The following is a 16,950-nucleotide window of genomic DNA, read 5'->3' as shown; positions in this document are numbered from 1 at the left end:
ATACGGTAATCTTCAATTTAAGGGGTTTTCCACCCATCTTTTGCATATCTGATTTTACAGAAAGCAATCACTAACTTTTACATCAATTTCTACAGATGGATGATTAACCCCAAATTTGTAATTTAAAAATCATATAAATAAAAAAAAATAACATTTTCCTTAGATTTTCATATATCCTTGGAAGTGTCTAGTGAGTTTCAGTACAAAAGAAAGTTTAAAAACCTTCTGCATAATTATGGAATTCCACTAGAAAAAAGGATATTAAGAAAGTTAAAGATGTAAATGGAGGACTTAAAGGAGAAGAAAATTCAGTGTTAAGATGCTTCATCTTATCCTCTAAATGACTGTAAAATTTTCTAGCACTGGTAAAAGAACACCATTTCCCCCACCGTCATTCTCAGATATAGCTGAACCATTTCAACTGAAGCTTCCCAAATGATGCAGCTTGAGGCAGACACTCAAAAATCAATCTGAATGTTTTAAATTTGGCAAAGGTACAAGCATTTAAGAAGAGGATCTTATACCAGTAAATACTTGGCAATCCGAGCTAGAGGCATCCTTATTTGCCTGAGCTATAACAACTTCCCTGATCAGATGCAAACAGCTGTTTCTGAGAAGCCGCTGCATAACTCTGCAGTGTTGGCTGCACTTCAGTACCAGGTAACACAATTTTTATGCACTGCTGTGACTAAAGCAACAGTGATTTTAATTATCAGAAAAATCTTCCCTATCAGCAAAAATTAGCCTCTCACCAGAGTTGGTGGAAGCTCAGTGCTTGGCAATACTGAGAATAAGTCCGGACTGTACAATGGGAGCTGAGTGGTCCCTGGTGTAACTATTTATTTAAATGGAGCTACAAACCCTTCAGTCAGAATTTATTTGGCCTAACAAAGAGGGAAAAATTCCTGAGATTGACATATAGCATTTAAGACACATTTAAGAAATTCCTTCTGTGAAGGCTTCAAGAAGAACATATATCAAAACGAGAAGGCTGTAATCAGCATTGTTTATAGCAGAATAAAAGCTCTAGTATGGTTTACTATAGCCTCCTAACAACCATTTGTTTTTAATCATCACCGTATTAAAACACTGAGCAGGCTATGTCATTAGAATGAATTTTGAATTGATTATGGAAATAAATAAATGGAATTAATTTGTTATTTTCAGATTTCCTCTGTGAAAAATACTGCTTGGCGAGATTATACCCCACACATAAAAGGAATGCTGAAAAATGAGCTTGGCATTGGTATGCAAGGTGCAGAATAAAAAATGTGCAGGGAAGGAGTTTTGTCCACTAACTGAGAGTAGTGGATTGTAACAAGATTCCTGGAGACTGGCACTCCTTGCATAAATCACTTGAACAAACACTTTCAAATGAGGGCATCTCAAGTTGATTTACCCTATGTGGATTTAATTTTGAAGTTCACTGCATACCAGCTGAAGCATCCCTACAACAGAGTTCACAAGGGGAGTTGTCAGCGGTGACCTTTTAGTGTTGCTGCTCTCTCTTCTGCCCCAACAGAAGCGGGGACAGCCCCAAAGCTGAGGAGAACTTGCTCTTGCAAGCATTATGCTCTACACTTCGGTCTCCTGTGGTTCACTCAATACATGCACAGATGGGACGCCAACATGAAATCACCACGGAAAGTTTTAACATTTAAAGAGAGCAATAAGAAAGTGATTAAAAGGGAGGCTGGATCTAAATCAAAACTCAGGAGGCCTCCCAGATGGCCTTGACCCAGCGTCTGGCACACACTAATCCTCCCCATCACAGATCATCATAGTTGACTGAGGATGATAACTTTTGACATGTTATTTAAAATGTAGAACTGTCAGGGCAGCAGTTCTTACCTCATGTTTTAAATTATCAAGAAAAAAGTGCGTCTTCATGACTTTACAATACAAGCAATAAACAATGAGCACGAGTTTTCTTGGGTATTTTGATCGGACCTGGAATGCTCACCCGTGTTAAGTGAGGGTAAGACACAACTTTTTCTGCTTCAGACATTTGTTTCTGTATTTTAATGCTCTTATCTTCCTAACTGGAGAATTGTAATTTTTATCAAAACAGTTAGACTGTTTGGATTAAGCCTAACAGGGCCCTTCTAATTTTTTAATGTGTTTTCCATGCTATAAACAACAACAAACAAACCCTCCAAAAATGGCTTACATAGAGCTGATTTGGGATTAATCCTTTATGGTGAGCTAAATAAATAAATTAAAAAAAAAATCATCTTGTTAGTCATCACTGCAAAATTGCAAAGGCATTTTTCAATTTTGGAACTTGAATTGTCAGTTAAAAATAAGGATCATTTTATTATTTTTGTGCAGTATATCACTTTGTTGATGCTGTTGGCAAATTTTTGCACTTCCAGAATGCTTAGCATTTAGCTCAGTGACATAAGCATCACATTTGAATTCCTATAATTGCTTTTAGCTAAATTCTACATATAGATAGCTTCCTTACAGGCTTGAAATAGAGCAAAAATGTAGTCCTTTTAGGGGAATGAAATGCAGAGGATGTATTTGGATTCTGGTGACTTCCTAGGATGCTTCATTCAAGATGCAGTATGAAGATGGAGGAAGGCAGTTCACAAGGTTTCGACAGTGTACAGAGCAATCCATTCAGTATCTTTGTTTTAAATGTCTGGGATGCAAAAATAAATGCAGTACAATATCCTCCATTCCAGCACTGCAACTATAGTCACAGATTATTCCTTTTGGCTTGCTACAATCTACCCGTTTCACACTGAATGGTTTTTATGTTCCTAATCAATAAATTAGCTCAGTCATTTTAGTTGCAAATCCTTCTTTAACTACTATAAGAGACAACAAATATTCAAGCGTGCAGCATCATGTAGCACTGAATAATGTTTGCAGCCGGCACAGCCCAAACTAAGAGCTTCTATGGAGTATTTTTTAGTTTATCATGAAAATTCATCCATATCTATAGAAACTCTGACCATCTGCACACAAATGTGGATTCCATAACTACCTCAGTATTTTTATTACAAAAGCTGCAAAGAATTTACATTTTAAGGGCAAAGCAATCATCATTAAGAGCTTCCCCTCTTGCACTTCGCGCACTGAGAGAGCAAACGTTAGTTAGGGAACACCAAGAGCTAATGGTGCAGTGAACCACAACAGGTTGCACGCAACAAAAAAGAGATAGGCTCTGCGTGGCCTGTGGAAACCTTACATATAGCGGAACCGTGGTTAGAGCCCGGAGTTTAAATCATATAGAGCATGCTGGTTTTGCACAATTGAAAGATAAGCAAACAATAAGACATTTACCTTCCACATCAAGGCACCTAGGTGGGCTATCTGACCAGATAAGGTTATACATGCATTGAAGGAACTCTGCCCCTTCTAGTTTATATCCAGGAAAGCATTGATAATACACCACTGTTCCTACGGGGAAGGAGGACTCGAACTCAGATATGTTAATGTAACTATGAGGAAGAACCAATGGCCTCAGGCAACCTGCAAATTAAGAAGAGGGAGGTATCTTTTATTATAAGGTGCTTATCTCAGTCATCTTCACACATCTCGGTTATAATTCCTAAATTGAGAAGTGCAATATTTTTCATCTTCTCTACTATGAATGGCATGCCTGCATGATCTCCCTCAGATACATATGCCTCATTATCCTGTTTCAAACACTTTTATTGTTTAGCCCACATGCTTTGCTAGCGTGGGATTCACTCTCAGCAAATCCAGGAAAGGTTTACTGAAAATGACAGTATTTTATTTCACAAACATTCACTGGTTTAGCAGATGGCAATTTCTTTTTGAGGGAGAATCTTTAAGAAATAAAGATTGTCATTTATATAAACCATGAGTTTTATTCCTCCTCTTAAAACTGACAGGCATGTAAACCATCTTTAATACTAAAACTGCTCTTGTGACAAAGTGCACACAACTGTAAAAGATTTGCAGACAGAATTAATGATTTTGAAATTCCAGTTTGAGAAAGTCTAAAGGGACGTGACTTCCTATGAGCAGTCCCATGATAAACACTGAACGAGGTCTCCGATTAGGTTATCAAAAAGTTAAGGTACCTGTTATCACCAGAAACTGTAAATGTAGTCAGAGACTACATTCGACTTCTGGAATTACTTCTGAGGGATTTGTACCATGGATGGTACTGAGTGGTGACAGTTAAATGGTCACCAACCATATTTGGTGCAAGAAAGAGCAGTGAATTTAATCGATAACATGACTTTATAACATGTCATTCGCAGTCTGTTTTGAGCTGGTATTTAGACAAGAATTCATACTAGAGAAAAAAATAATTCCTCATGGCCTTAGAAATGACCCTCTGGGTAATACGTAATACTGTTGATTTTTTAATTTGCAATAATGTGGAGTAAAGAAGATTAGTAATCAGGGAATGAAAAATAATATTATAAAGTTATGAGACCAAGAGGAGCTGCATTATGGCAACCCATAAATAGGTCTCTTACCACTACTAGGAATTTGTGAAGGATGTTCATAGGACTCTCATAATTTTAAACCTGAGGGGGAAACTAAAATCAGTCTGAGAACTTCTTGTAAGATACTGGCATCTAAGTGTCTCGGCAGCACTTCAAGTGGTTATTTCCTTGCAATGGTCTTTTGAGGGAGAGGGATGAAAGCAAAAGAAAACAACAGAAAAAGCTTGAAAGCTTTTTACAGCACCCTGTACTACCAGAGCAATGGTTCTGATAGCTGTTTTACTAGCTGGTTGTCTCCCTGCTTAAATAAAGCTTCAGGCATCCTATCTACTGGCTACTGCTCGTACCTCTGATCAAGTATGCCCCACACATAACACACTGGTTCCTGCAAACTGAGCAGCCCACTGAACAGGACGATATAGGCAGCCTCCAGTGGGACAGAAAGAGCACAGACCACCTGAGCAAGACCAAGCTTACTCTTCTCTGAACTGTATCAGGGAAAATTTTGTTCTACTGGCTCAGAATTTTAATGCTCATTGGGTTCCTTGTAATGCAGGACAGAGATTTACTTGTATGAGAGCCAAGTGTTTGTGAAAATCCTTAGGTCTCCAAACACCTCAAGCTGCTTGAAAACTTAATTTTGACATTTTTTTGCTAAGTAATTCACATCATTCCAGATCAGTAATTATCATTATTATCTTGTGGCAAAAATAGTTTGAGATCCTTGTATGCTCTACACCCTTTCCCACTGCTCTGGCAGAAAAAAAGGCATCTTGGTGTCATGAGACTCCCCTGCTTGTTGCAATCAAAGGGCCATAGAAATGTAATTGACAGCCTACCTAGTGCAAGTAGACAAGTGCCTTTAATATTATTAGTGCTTGACATAGCAAAAAGAAAATGCTGGAGACAATTTTGGAACAGGTTTACAGAATTTGGCAAAATATGGCAGATATAGATACTTGAATCTGAATTGCCTATTCTCTACCTATCTGGTAGTTAACAGCACTTGGCTCTTGTGCAGTTCATTTCTTAACTTTTATTAGAACTACTTTTATTTTGAAAAGCAGTGAATATCGAATACTAAGTAACAGCAATTGAGTGTTTCATAGTATAAATACAGTAACAGAGGAAAGTAACAAACCAAGGGGTACTTAGGGTACTTTTGCTTACCCAGTTAATACTGGCTGTCACAAAATTTCCACCTGGATCTTTGGCAAATACAGCACCTGCAAATTAATCTTTTGAGTATTCATCTCACCTAACTGCAAGAGTCTTAATCTACCTTAATTAGATGTGAGGTGCACCCACTCTCAAAGATGTATACTTCATACTGCCACACATGATGTCATTGCTGATAAGATACCCAAAACTAGTGTCCACTTTTTTATGGGTTTGTGAAAACTCCCCTTTTCTGTTAGCCCTATTCAGATACAATGTGTGCATCTAAAACACTGAGCTAGCCCTGTAACGTGATACGTCTGTGCCATAGTCTGAGGCAAGACCTTGGGGGACAGTTTGATGTGCCCCAAACCAAGGGTCCTAACGGTGGAGACCCATACAAACTAAGCTCCTGTAACTTCTGACTCTGCCGCCCATCAATCTCATCACTTCAGAACAGAAACGCCAAGCCCTGGCTTTCGTGTCTCACCTTGTCACCGTCACTCCCGAGAAGTGTCCCAGCTCCCCTGCCTGCCTGCCCCGACTCTGCAAATTGATGCGACGGTGCAATTAAGTGCCTACAGAGAACTGCCAGCTTTAGGAGATGACAGATGGTTTTGAGGAATGTTAATACTAACCCAGTCTTCTCCTTAGCACAGACAATTAAAAAATCTCTTGATGCTGTTCAGCTGGTCAAACTTGTTACCAAGACGTGAACTGGTTAAAACCAAGTCAATGGTACTAACCCATGCATGTTAGAAATGTAAAGGTAATAGCAGCCCAGGCTTATTGAATTTCCATTCACTAAAGCTGGCTTACCCCCAGCCATTCTTGCAGTCTAAGCGAAGCTGGGAGCCCGTACTACTAATACTACTAGTTCTATGGCTAAAGGCTCTTCTGGCCAAAATCATTCCTGTGCACATCCTGAATTTTCAGTCAACTCCTATGGGTTTAATGGACTGTGAACCCGACCAACAACTCTGCTGAAAACTCTGATAGAACAACGGGTGTCAGCTTCTCTCCTCTACCCCTGCCTGCTGTACAAGGCAAAGAAAGGTAAACTGCAGTTAGAAGCTTAAATCTTTCCAGAAATTAATTGGTGCAAAAATGTCAGTTGCCCATCAGATCTTTTGCTGAACTTCTGATTGATTTAACCCTGATTTTTTTTTAAAATGCAACGTATCTTGTGTCAGATTTTAGACTAGCAAACGAAAAGCACTATTTAAAGTAGTATTTTAAGTACGGCTGTGTTCAGAAAGTGGCATCTTCTTTCCTGCAGTGAGCAACAGGGAAGAGAAATCAAAAAAATCTCAGCAACAGCACTACTCAAATACTGTACAGTGGAGCTTGTCAGATCACTGACACCCTTACAACTGTAGAAAAAAATATTGGCAAACTATCACAAGGTACATGAGCTATAAAACAGGATGTGCTGGTGTACTAAACCTTGACAAATGGGCAGATTATCCCATGTTCCATCGTCTTGACATATTGAAACCATGTTGTCTAAGTCAGGGTAACGGATCTGGAATCCTTCATGACAGCTGATTATTAACTTATCGCCAGTCCTGTATGTCTTGTTATGAATCTCTGCATCTTCAACATGCGGAACAAGGCAATCTGTGACTTCATGAAAAAAAAAATAGTAACTTAATTAAAAAAACATGGCTAGCTATTCAATAATCAAGCTCTTAAGCAAAAGTTATCAGTTAATATAAGTGCTCTGCTTAAACTGTTTGGAAAATACATGCATTTCAGTAAATATGTCCTTTCCCTAGTTAACCATCGGTTACAAAGTCTGTAGCACTGTAGTAGAAGCTGACGTGCTACAATAATGGATCATTCCCCCAGACTTTTTTAAACAAACAAAATTAAGAGCATTTAGGAAGACTGTTTTTAATTTTGTCCTTCCATTCATCATGTGTGCTAATTACACCGCACAGTCTGACTATGCCCAAGTCCCACGTGAAGGCAGACTCTTTGACAGCACTAAGGACAGGACAAAAGAAAAGATAAAATACAGATATGGCATGAGGAACACAGAAAAACTGCAGTTTTAGCAGAGACAGATGAAAATCAGGTACATTTACAAGGGTTTATCCAGTTCCATTCCACAGAGTTCGTTATAAGAATGTCTTCACTTTAATCTCATTGATTCTGTTTTAAACCAGATAATTTTATGTGCCTGAATTCATATGCCTTCAGAAGGTGTGATTTTTAAGCCCTGAGCAGCATCTCAAGTGCTTGTAGAAGATCTCAACAAGGGAAATGACTGCAAACCTCTAGTGATATACAGACATGGGCTCTATTACCTGTGATACATGTATTGGACAGTCTTACATCTCACTGTATATACCAGTGCCAAAGACACCAAAATATAAAATAAATCCCAGAAGACTAAAAAATGAAAGATGTTGTGGAAAGTGGAAGGAAAGGGTGAGGCAGGGTAAAAATCCCTCTGCTAATACTGAATAATTAAGAGACAAGCCAAGAGGATACGAAGGAATAGTCCAGGTGACTCAAAGTTCATCCTCCTCATAAATGTAAAGTGAGATTAAACAGAAGAGAGGACAAGATTAAATATTGGGAAAATACAATCAAAATTATCTGTTCATCTGCCAGCAGTCAATCCATGACAGAGAGATGGTGATAAAAGTTTCCAGGCATCAAAACCCACAAAGTATTTCAAATAAAAGCAAGACAGTAAAAATATTATAAGCCTGTTTTACGCTGGGGGTTTTTTCCAACATTTCTACCACAAGAGACAATTATCTTCATTTAGGAATGCAGTATTTATAAAAAAAAAAAATTGAAGTTTCAGAAGTCCCTTGACACTTGCATAAAAGAGAAAACTTCTGCCATTTTCATGGGTAATTCTTGCTAAAGAGAAGAGGCAACTCTAAATTTGTATTTAGCAATTAATTGTGAGCATGTACAAAGTAAAGTGATAGCAACAGCTTGCTTGTTTGCTTAGAAGTGCAACTAGAAGCAAGATAAACTGTCATTTAGCATAGCACACGCAAACTACTACAAGCAAATGTATTTCATAATGTATTTATTTACTTAGGCAAACTAGGGGATCTATTATTCTGAGACTCCATCACTAAATTTTACTAGTATGAAGTGGGAGAGCGTTGCTTCCCCAGTTAAAATACATTTCCCTTTGTATCTTCCCATTTTGGGGATGCTTTTTAAAATACATTGTACTTAGGTAACTTTTAGTATGGGGCCTGGACATACTATTAGTCAAAAATGCTCCCATTTCTCTTGTTACTTTTAGCTCCTTGGCTGCTGCTGCAGGTACCTCCTGCTGCCTGTAACAGGAAGGGCTGGCAGTCTGCCAGGCGGTCTGAGAACCTGCAGCAAGATGTTTTATTAGAATTTATCCATTAATAAATGCCCAAGTCTGGGAGGATGCATACCCTAACAGAAGGTTATAAAATGCACTGTGATGAAGGTGCAGACATCACCTTCAAAGACTGAACAATTTTCTCTCTCTCTCTAGCAAGTTAATCAGCAGAGGAGACATGCCCCGTAAGAAATGCCTGACACTAAGCCTTGAACGCTGTCATGAAGAGGCTGCCCTGGGCACCCCCGAGGATGGGATGAGATAGATGAGGATCCTGCCCTGTGGCCACGCAGGAGGAGGTTGGAGATGGATGCCAGAAGATAACGTCAATGAACAGCTCACTCTCTTGGCATAACAGCTTTCTGTTGCTATACAAATAAAAAAGGTGTGTATACATACAGTGCAGTAAAATATGAGATTTCACTTTCAAAGCGGGGAAATCGATTCTGTAACAATGACCTATTACAGCAACTTCATCCCCATTATTCCAAGTAACAGCTATAGATCGAATCATTTTAATCGGCTAGATGTTGGCAGAGAACAGTGATAAGTTGCTCACCGTACCATCCTTCGCCTGCGATATCCTGGCTGACTTTGATAACAGGCCTATTACAAGCCCCAGCTAAACTCGAGACCAATGGACCACAGCATTACAGCTCTTTTTCCTGATGCCTTGCGAGCAAATGCTTTCCCTCTGACTGAATTTGTATTTTTTAGCACTTAGGCATAAATTGCAGTAGCCGCCTCTCTGCAAACAACTGGATTAGCTGGCACAAATTCTGCTTGGAAAAGCTGAGAATAAGTGACTGGATTTTAAAATGTCCTGTCCTAGAAAAGAAACTGCTTTATTCTAAGTACTTTTCAGCATATCCATGGAAGCTGCTAAACCATTTAAGGGAATACACGGTCTTTAACCAGCATCAAACAGCAATGGCTATGACTTACTTACACTCCTTTCTGGCAGTTTTACATGATCTGCTCATATCTACCGTGTGAATATTAAAATGGGTCAGCCAAAAGAATGTCCTAGTTAGGAACACATTTCTTATCCTGCAGAGGCACAAAGAGGTGGGGTGCAGCTGGCAGGTCCGACAGCCTGCCAGGTGCAAGGGCTCATCTTGACCTAACTTTCATGAAGATGCAGCTTTGTACATCAGGAGTTCTTGGCTTTAGCAAACCAACTGTGTCCCCATCCCAAGATTGGTCTGAAGAGTAAAATTTGTTAAACGCTATAGTTATAGTGCCTTATTTTATGTGCAAACCATGCATCATCTATATCAGAACTGTTTCTTCCAGCCCATGGGGAAGGAGGACCACCTTCCCTCCTCGCGAGAACACCTGGACCATAAAGGCAACTCTGAAGGAAGGGATGACCTGGACACTATGGAGATAGCCACACCATCCATGGGTACCAGCTGGCTTGGCATGGCCTGTGTCTATGCCGGTGAACTCTTACCCTCTAAAAATTTTCCCTGGTCCATGCTAATCCAGAACTGCTTGTAGAAATTGCTTGAGGAGTACTACTTGACCATGTCAGAGACCTATCTAACACTGCAACAACATGTACAGTTGCAGAGCAGTGCCCTGGCCCATGCTCTGGCATTGTTTTGTTTACTAGTCTATAAGTAAACTCAAATGCAGAGGTCCGGTGCTCCTATGTACCTCACTGTGGAGCAATCTCTGAATTAGCCTTGACCACATCTAGCCACAACATTGACAGGCTGGAACAGAGAGGAACAGGGAGGAAGGATGAAAGGAACATAATGAAGAATGGGTTGAATGCAGGGACAGCTCATCTGGACCCTGTCCTCATAAAAGCAAACATTTAAGATCAATACTGTCTCGGGTTTTTTTACTAGTGTTAAATCCATAGTACTGTGTTAGTAGGATAGTTCTGTGGATGGCAAATACTATTTCAGTGCATATTAAATAAACACTTTCTCTTTATTGTCTTTGTTTGTATTACAACAGTGCACAGAGACTTTGCCTAAGATCTGTGGCTATTGTGCTAAGCACTGGTTACAAACATCACATAGTGCTGGCACCCAGGCTTAAGAATCAGGAAACACTGGGCAAGACAGGTAAGAGATGGAGAAATAAAAATATTTCACTCATCTCACAGAGCCAGGGGAAAAAGGCAAAGAGAAATGAGTGCTAAATGTCATTCTGGAAAACTGTTGCCAAACTATGTACTAGTCCACTACTTTCACTGCAGGTCTATCATCCCTGTCAGTGGGAGAATGAGGCACTGAGGACATCTTGAAGGCATGTGCCTGCAGAAGCACTGGGAGAGAAGGGCACAGCTCTTCACTTGGTTGCCATCTCCACGTAGACTGTAAATTTAGATTCAGTCTCAAAGGAAAGAGGTAGCATTTGTTCCAAGCAGAGCAACAGTCTCAGCAGCCACATTATCACAGTGGGAGAAGATTAGATTAAAGTGTGAACAACATGACATATTGCTCTTAAACAGTAAATACAAAATTCCTACCTTAGAGCTTTGGTATTTATGTGCATAACCGTATGAGGATTGATGGAAGTTACAGTCACAACATGCTGCAGATCAACACGAGAACGTAACTCTAAGCACACAGGTTTTTGACAGGGCATTTATTGAGCACCTAGTCATGCAACTTCATTCTCATACTGACACTTAAAATCTCCTGCCTCTTAACAAGAAATGACAGACCTATAAAATCAAATGGATTGGATGAAGAGCTCCAGGCAAATGTATTAGTTTTAAAATCAATTACATTCTGAAACAGGTCGCTTTACTTCCTTTGGTAAATAGCATTCATTTGTGATTAGAGATTGTTCTAGTAAACACATAACGACAATTAAACGTACATAACATATAGACATAAAATTATACGTGACCATCCTTAGTTGAATCCCAACTCCTGAGATTAACTTAAAATGAACTCCAAAGTATTGAGTGTTTTTACTGTTCAAGCTCAGCTGGCAATATTTGACATTTAGATATACTGGGATGAGAGGCATGTATAGCATACCATAGCACACACGGCAGTCAGCCCCTGCCTTAAATGGGTAAATGCAATATAAAGTTTATTTTGCCTTGTGATAGCTAATGATGAATGGTAAAACACTAACTTCTTACTTTTCCAGTAGTTGCTACAAATTTCAAATTTCTTTTTATATATCATGACAGAATTTCTGCAATGAGGACTTTTATGTATGCCATTAGACAGCTGAGAATTACAAACCCTGTTATAATTCCTCCTTAACTGTTCTCCAGGTGTGCCACATTCCTACACTGCCTATCTCCCTATCGTGTGCCCCTCTCATGATTCTGCTCCCAGTACACAAAAGGATCACTCTAAAAAGCACTTAAGCAAATGCTGAGGTCTTATGGATTGCTGCTGAACCTTTGCTTAGAATTTCTTCTGCATCAATGGTTCTACTGTGCATTGGAAAGGAGAATTAATTCTGTCATCTAATTTTTGTTTTCCTATTGCTAAACCCTAGGATTGTTTTAATAATACCTGAGGTATTATTATACCGTTAATCAGGTAAGTACTTAAGCACTTGCTTTACTAAATCCTAAATCAGGGTCCTACTCTTCAGTCCAAACTTTAACAAGACTAATCACATAATTACAGTTATGCTCAAGCTTAAGTGCTTTGCTTGATCAGAGCATTGGCTAGCAATCCTTTTAAGTGTTTTGTGCTGTAAAGTAATGATTATCTGTTAAGCAACTGTTGTCACATCATCCATCACGTTCTCATCTTCCAATTTCTTTCCTTTTTGAAAACACCTGGCTCGAGTGTTGATCACACTGACATCAGTGGCAGTTTTGCTGTTGATGGCATTGTGATCAGAAACTTCCTCCACAGATTTCCACTGGACTGGGGGGGCCTGGGAAGAGGTTTGAATATTCAACAAAACACGTTAATACTTATTTTAACAACTGCAGGGGATGATACAGGTACTATTTCAAGGATGCACATCAAAATTCCTAGAAGCTACCTGTAGTGGTTAAGAAAACAGATTTTCCAAGCATTATAGCTTTTTCTGGTAGTTTGAATACCCAGTTTAGACATATGCTGCTGTCACTCTACTTGTATTTTTTCTTAATAACCATAAGAGACAAATAAGGCATTTCTAAAAGCTGGCTGTAACAGGAGAGGGCATGATTTTCACACATACGTTATTTTTAAAGGCATCAAGTTGTTTCTTTGAAGCTGACCCATGGCACCCTTCTGACCAGGTGGTATTGGCCCCCACTGCCTTTACATTCTACACATCAGCCGTCGTCACAGTGCATACCATGAGACAGCTCATGACTGTGCCCCTCACGGCTCTATAGCCTGTGGCCTCACACATGTCCAGGAGTCCGTATTTTACCAAGACCTCTCCTGCCAACAGGGCAGCTACCTGAAAGACCATGGACTACTTACCAACTGCCTCTGGCTACTCTCTGCAATATCTAATGCACGACTTCCACATAGACCACTGTTTAGGGTTGTTCCCTTCATGTGTATCATCTCCTGAGCGTGGTCCTCCCAGGCCCTGCTTGCTCCTCTTGTGGCATATGCCTTCACACACCCCTGTCCTGGCATAGGATTCTCATACCCACCCACCCATCAGCCTAAACAAGGACTTGCAGGTGTTACACACACTGAGTGATGCATGATCCTATGTAGTAAGTGCGTTTATGAGCCATGTAAGTCTTCAACTACTTTTGAATGAAGTCCATATATTTATCTGATTTTAAATGATGGAAGGCATCCTGAAATAGAATATATCTTGCTCCACCTTGAAGACAACGAGGCAATGGCTAATGACTTCAGTGGAGAAGTCACAACACTAAAATGTACACACTTGATTTAACTAACACTTTTCATGTCTGCTGGTTTTAATAGCTCTGTTGACCAAAAATAATTCAACAAAAAGAACAAGTTATATCTTTAATATATTTGGTGAAATAAATAATTTGTGTTGCTTGGATGTATTTTGGCCAAAATTTACACTTATGGTATTCAAATTAATCCTGCCTCTATCTAACTCCTAGAAGAAGAAAGTAATGTAATGTCTTAATTATTTAAAATCAAATACAATTTCAAAAATGCAATACAATAAATTGGTTTATGCCATAATAGTCTGAATTATCTCAAAGTAAACTTCTACTGTGACTTTAAACTTCTGCAATACATGTGTATTTGATTTTCCTACTTGAGTCATGCACACATCATAAAATATAATTGTTTAAAACTCCTGATTAGCAGGAGGAGTAGCATTGGAAATTAATTATATTTTCCTAGTAAAATATTGCAGAAAGGAGTATTAAGTGGGCAGCTTTAATAAATAGTTATAAAAAGTTTACTTATACTGGAGGTTGTTTTTTCTCTCTGCATCAATTTGTAACTAGTTAAAAGGAGAAATGTATTCTCTTTTTTTCTTCAGATTTCTTTACGTTCCTTTCAACACATGCGTGCGTGCGCACACACACACACGACCTCTCATGGTATAAATTTAACTGACAAATGGGGATTATGGATGGGATGGATGGGAAACTAAAGGATGTATCAAATAAGACACAGTGAAATGGACTCCAGTCTTTTGTGTTTTGTGCTGAGACACACAGACATGGTACATGGACAAGTGAGAAGAACTGACACTGGTGAACTGTGTTAAGAAAACTGACTTACCTTCTTGTAGGCACACAGGTTTATCGCTTGGTTTCCAGCTCAGGGAGCCATTAAAGTGTCTCACACAAAGTTTTTTTGAAGTACCATTAAGCCTGTATCCTTCTTGGCAATGAAACCGGACTACCACACTTTCAAAGAAAACACCTGCACTGGGTGTCTTGTATCCATGTTCAGGAGCTCCAGGATCAGCACAAGCATGTAGGTCATCAAACCCTATGTCAGACAAAGATACAATCAAACTGTGTTCATTTACTCCTCGTGCAGCCATAGTTGTGCTTTATCTAGGTTTTTCCATTTGACATTAATTTTCCGGGGGGCCTCACATCATCCTTTAATGACCACTAGCAACCCAACTTGGGTACCAGGTACTCCAGACTAGGGAGAGGACCAACCTCTGCTACAGCAGAAATACTCAGGTGACAGAAATACTCCCATCTTGTCATGCAGCTACTAAGGAAGCAAAGTCAACCACACTGCTCAGTAGCTGACCTGGATAAAAATAAAGCACTTGAACCAACCTACCAGTGGGGATTGCACAGTAATGTATCTGTAATTACTCTTGCGGGCAATGGGATTTTGGAGGTCTGGTACAGTCACTGGAAAGAATAATAATGTGTCAGAAGCAGAGAGGAAGAGGAAATAAAGAAAAGGGCATGAAACCTAACCTAAGACATAGTAACTAACACAGAAGATGAGCTGCTAGGTACAGGGAGATTTTGAGTGGGGAGTGAGCACTACCACAGGGAAAAAGGACACTGTGATGTTGGGTGTATGTGATCCCCCCACCATGTTGTCTTGGTGGCCCTACCAAATTCTTAAAACGCTGTTATGGGAGCACTGTATTACTGCACTGATGCCAGAAGGGAGTTTGTAAGGCCCTTTACTTCCACAAAATTAACTGCAAAATAACAAACAAAACCCCAACAGTTGCAATCATAAAATGTGACTGTTTATCACTTTATCAAACTCATTTCAATGTCATTTGCATAAACTGAAGCATTTTTCACTGCAAAGCAACAAAGGTTTAGTGCAGCACTGAACAAGTACTGCATACCGAAAGAGCAAATAGCTTTGCAACAGGAACAGCAGGGGGGCAACTGATGCCGGTGGGAGGGATGCCTGGAAAATTTGAAAATCATCGCATTGTAGCTTTAATGTTTTGATTTTAAGAGAATAGTATCAGAGAGCCTCAGCTACTTCCTGCATGATAAGGATGAAGTGCCTCTGTGGTACAGTCAGAAAGAAGGAAGATATTACTGTAGAAGACTTTTAAAAATAAATCGCTGTTTCCTGAAGCCAAATCATTCCCTCCACCAAAGGACTCGGTGTGATGCTGTGGCAGCTAAATGGAGAGCACTGAAGGTGATAAAGGGCTCTTGCATTTGAACACTGAATTTCTCCCTTCAGTCCCCTGGCTGAAGGCTGCCAGTGGAAAACAGAAGCAGCACATGCCGAGCCAATGTGTTGTATATCCAATTACCTGCCCCCGCTAGCAGAGGAAGGGCAAACTGTGGGGTCACCACAGAGGATTGCATTTTCCTGACTCCATACATGGCTGATTTTATGAGTCTGGGTCACTGTGCTGAACTCCCCAACCAGGCTACAATTTCCAGGAGGTGACCTGATGGCCAGAACCCAGCCCGAATACCTACGCCTACGTGCCACGCATGCTGGAGAGAGCCATCACCTAAACCCAGCCTCTGCCCCTCTGCAGTGCTCTGATAGCCAGGGCTCTTCACCTGAAGAGATTTTACTAGCGTCCCCTCTCTTTGCTGAAGCAGCAAAAGAGCAGCAGAGCATCTGCTCTTACGCGGTTTTACTTCTCCATCCAGTGAAGTTTATCATGGGAACTGAAGGGTCAGTGCAGTAGCAAAGTCAAACAAATCTCTAAACTTCACACCCACTCATCTGCCGCATGGCTCAAGAACTCCAGTGCAAATTGCCCAAGACTCTCTATCATTCGCCAACATGACGAACAATGAGGAATACAGTCATTATGTTCATGGGATTGCACACTGTAGGCAATACTGAATAATAAAGAAGGGCTGTCCATTTCTACTGGAGATTAAAAAGAAGCTTCTTATGCTTCAGGCAGCAAACCCACATCCTTCAATAAAAAGTCAGTGATGATCTTAATTATTTTCCATTAAACCAAGGGATAACATGACATTTAGCTCAATTTTGTTACTTCAGTAATCTCAGAATTTGCAGTCAGGCAAGGAATATTATAACGCACCTTGAAATATGTGTCCTTTCTTACTAGCTGCGTCAGGGACAAGTACACAACTGCCTAGCACTATGACTCTGCAACAACAGAAAAAAGAAAGGTGCTGAGGTCACA

The 16,950-nt window shown here is 39.8% G+C and overlaps 1 protein-coding gene across 2 annotated transcripts in view; it reads right to left on the bottom strand.

Moving 5' to 3' along the window:
* The window catches only part of SUSD4 (sushi domain containing 4), a 74,162-nt gene that overhangs the window by 16,519 nt on the left and 40,693 nt on the right, over positions 1-16,950 (bottom strand). For both annotated transcript variants that reach the window (XM_052805807.1, XM_052805806.1), the window contains exons 3-5: positions 14,610-14,822; positions 7,041-7,220; positions 3,295-3,483 (exon numbers count right to left, since the gene is read on the bottom strand). In XM_052805807.1, coding sequence (XP_052661767.1) covers positions 3,295-3,483; positions 7,041-7,220; positions 14,610-14,822 — 582 coding nt within the window. The remainder of the gene's footprint in view (positions 1-3,294; positions 3,484-7,040; positions 7,221-14,609; positions 14,823-16,950) is intronic.

This window comes from Harpia harpyja, chromosome 13, assembly GCF_026419915.1.
Source record: "Harpia harpyja isolate bHarHar1 chromosome 13, bHarHar1 primary haplotype, whole genome shotgun sequence".
NCBI lineage: Eukaryota > Metazoa > Chordata > Aves > Accipitriformes > Accipitridae > Harpia > Harpia harpyja.
Note: the sequence above shows the minus strand (reverse complement) of the source record. Positions and strands in the feature narration are given on the sequence as shown.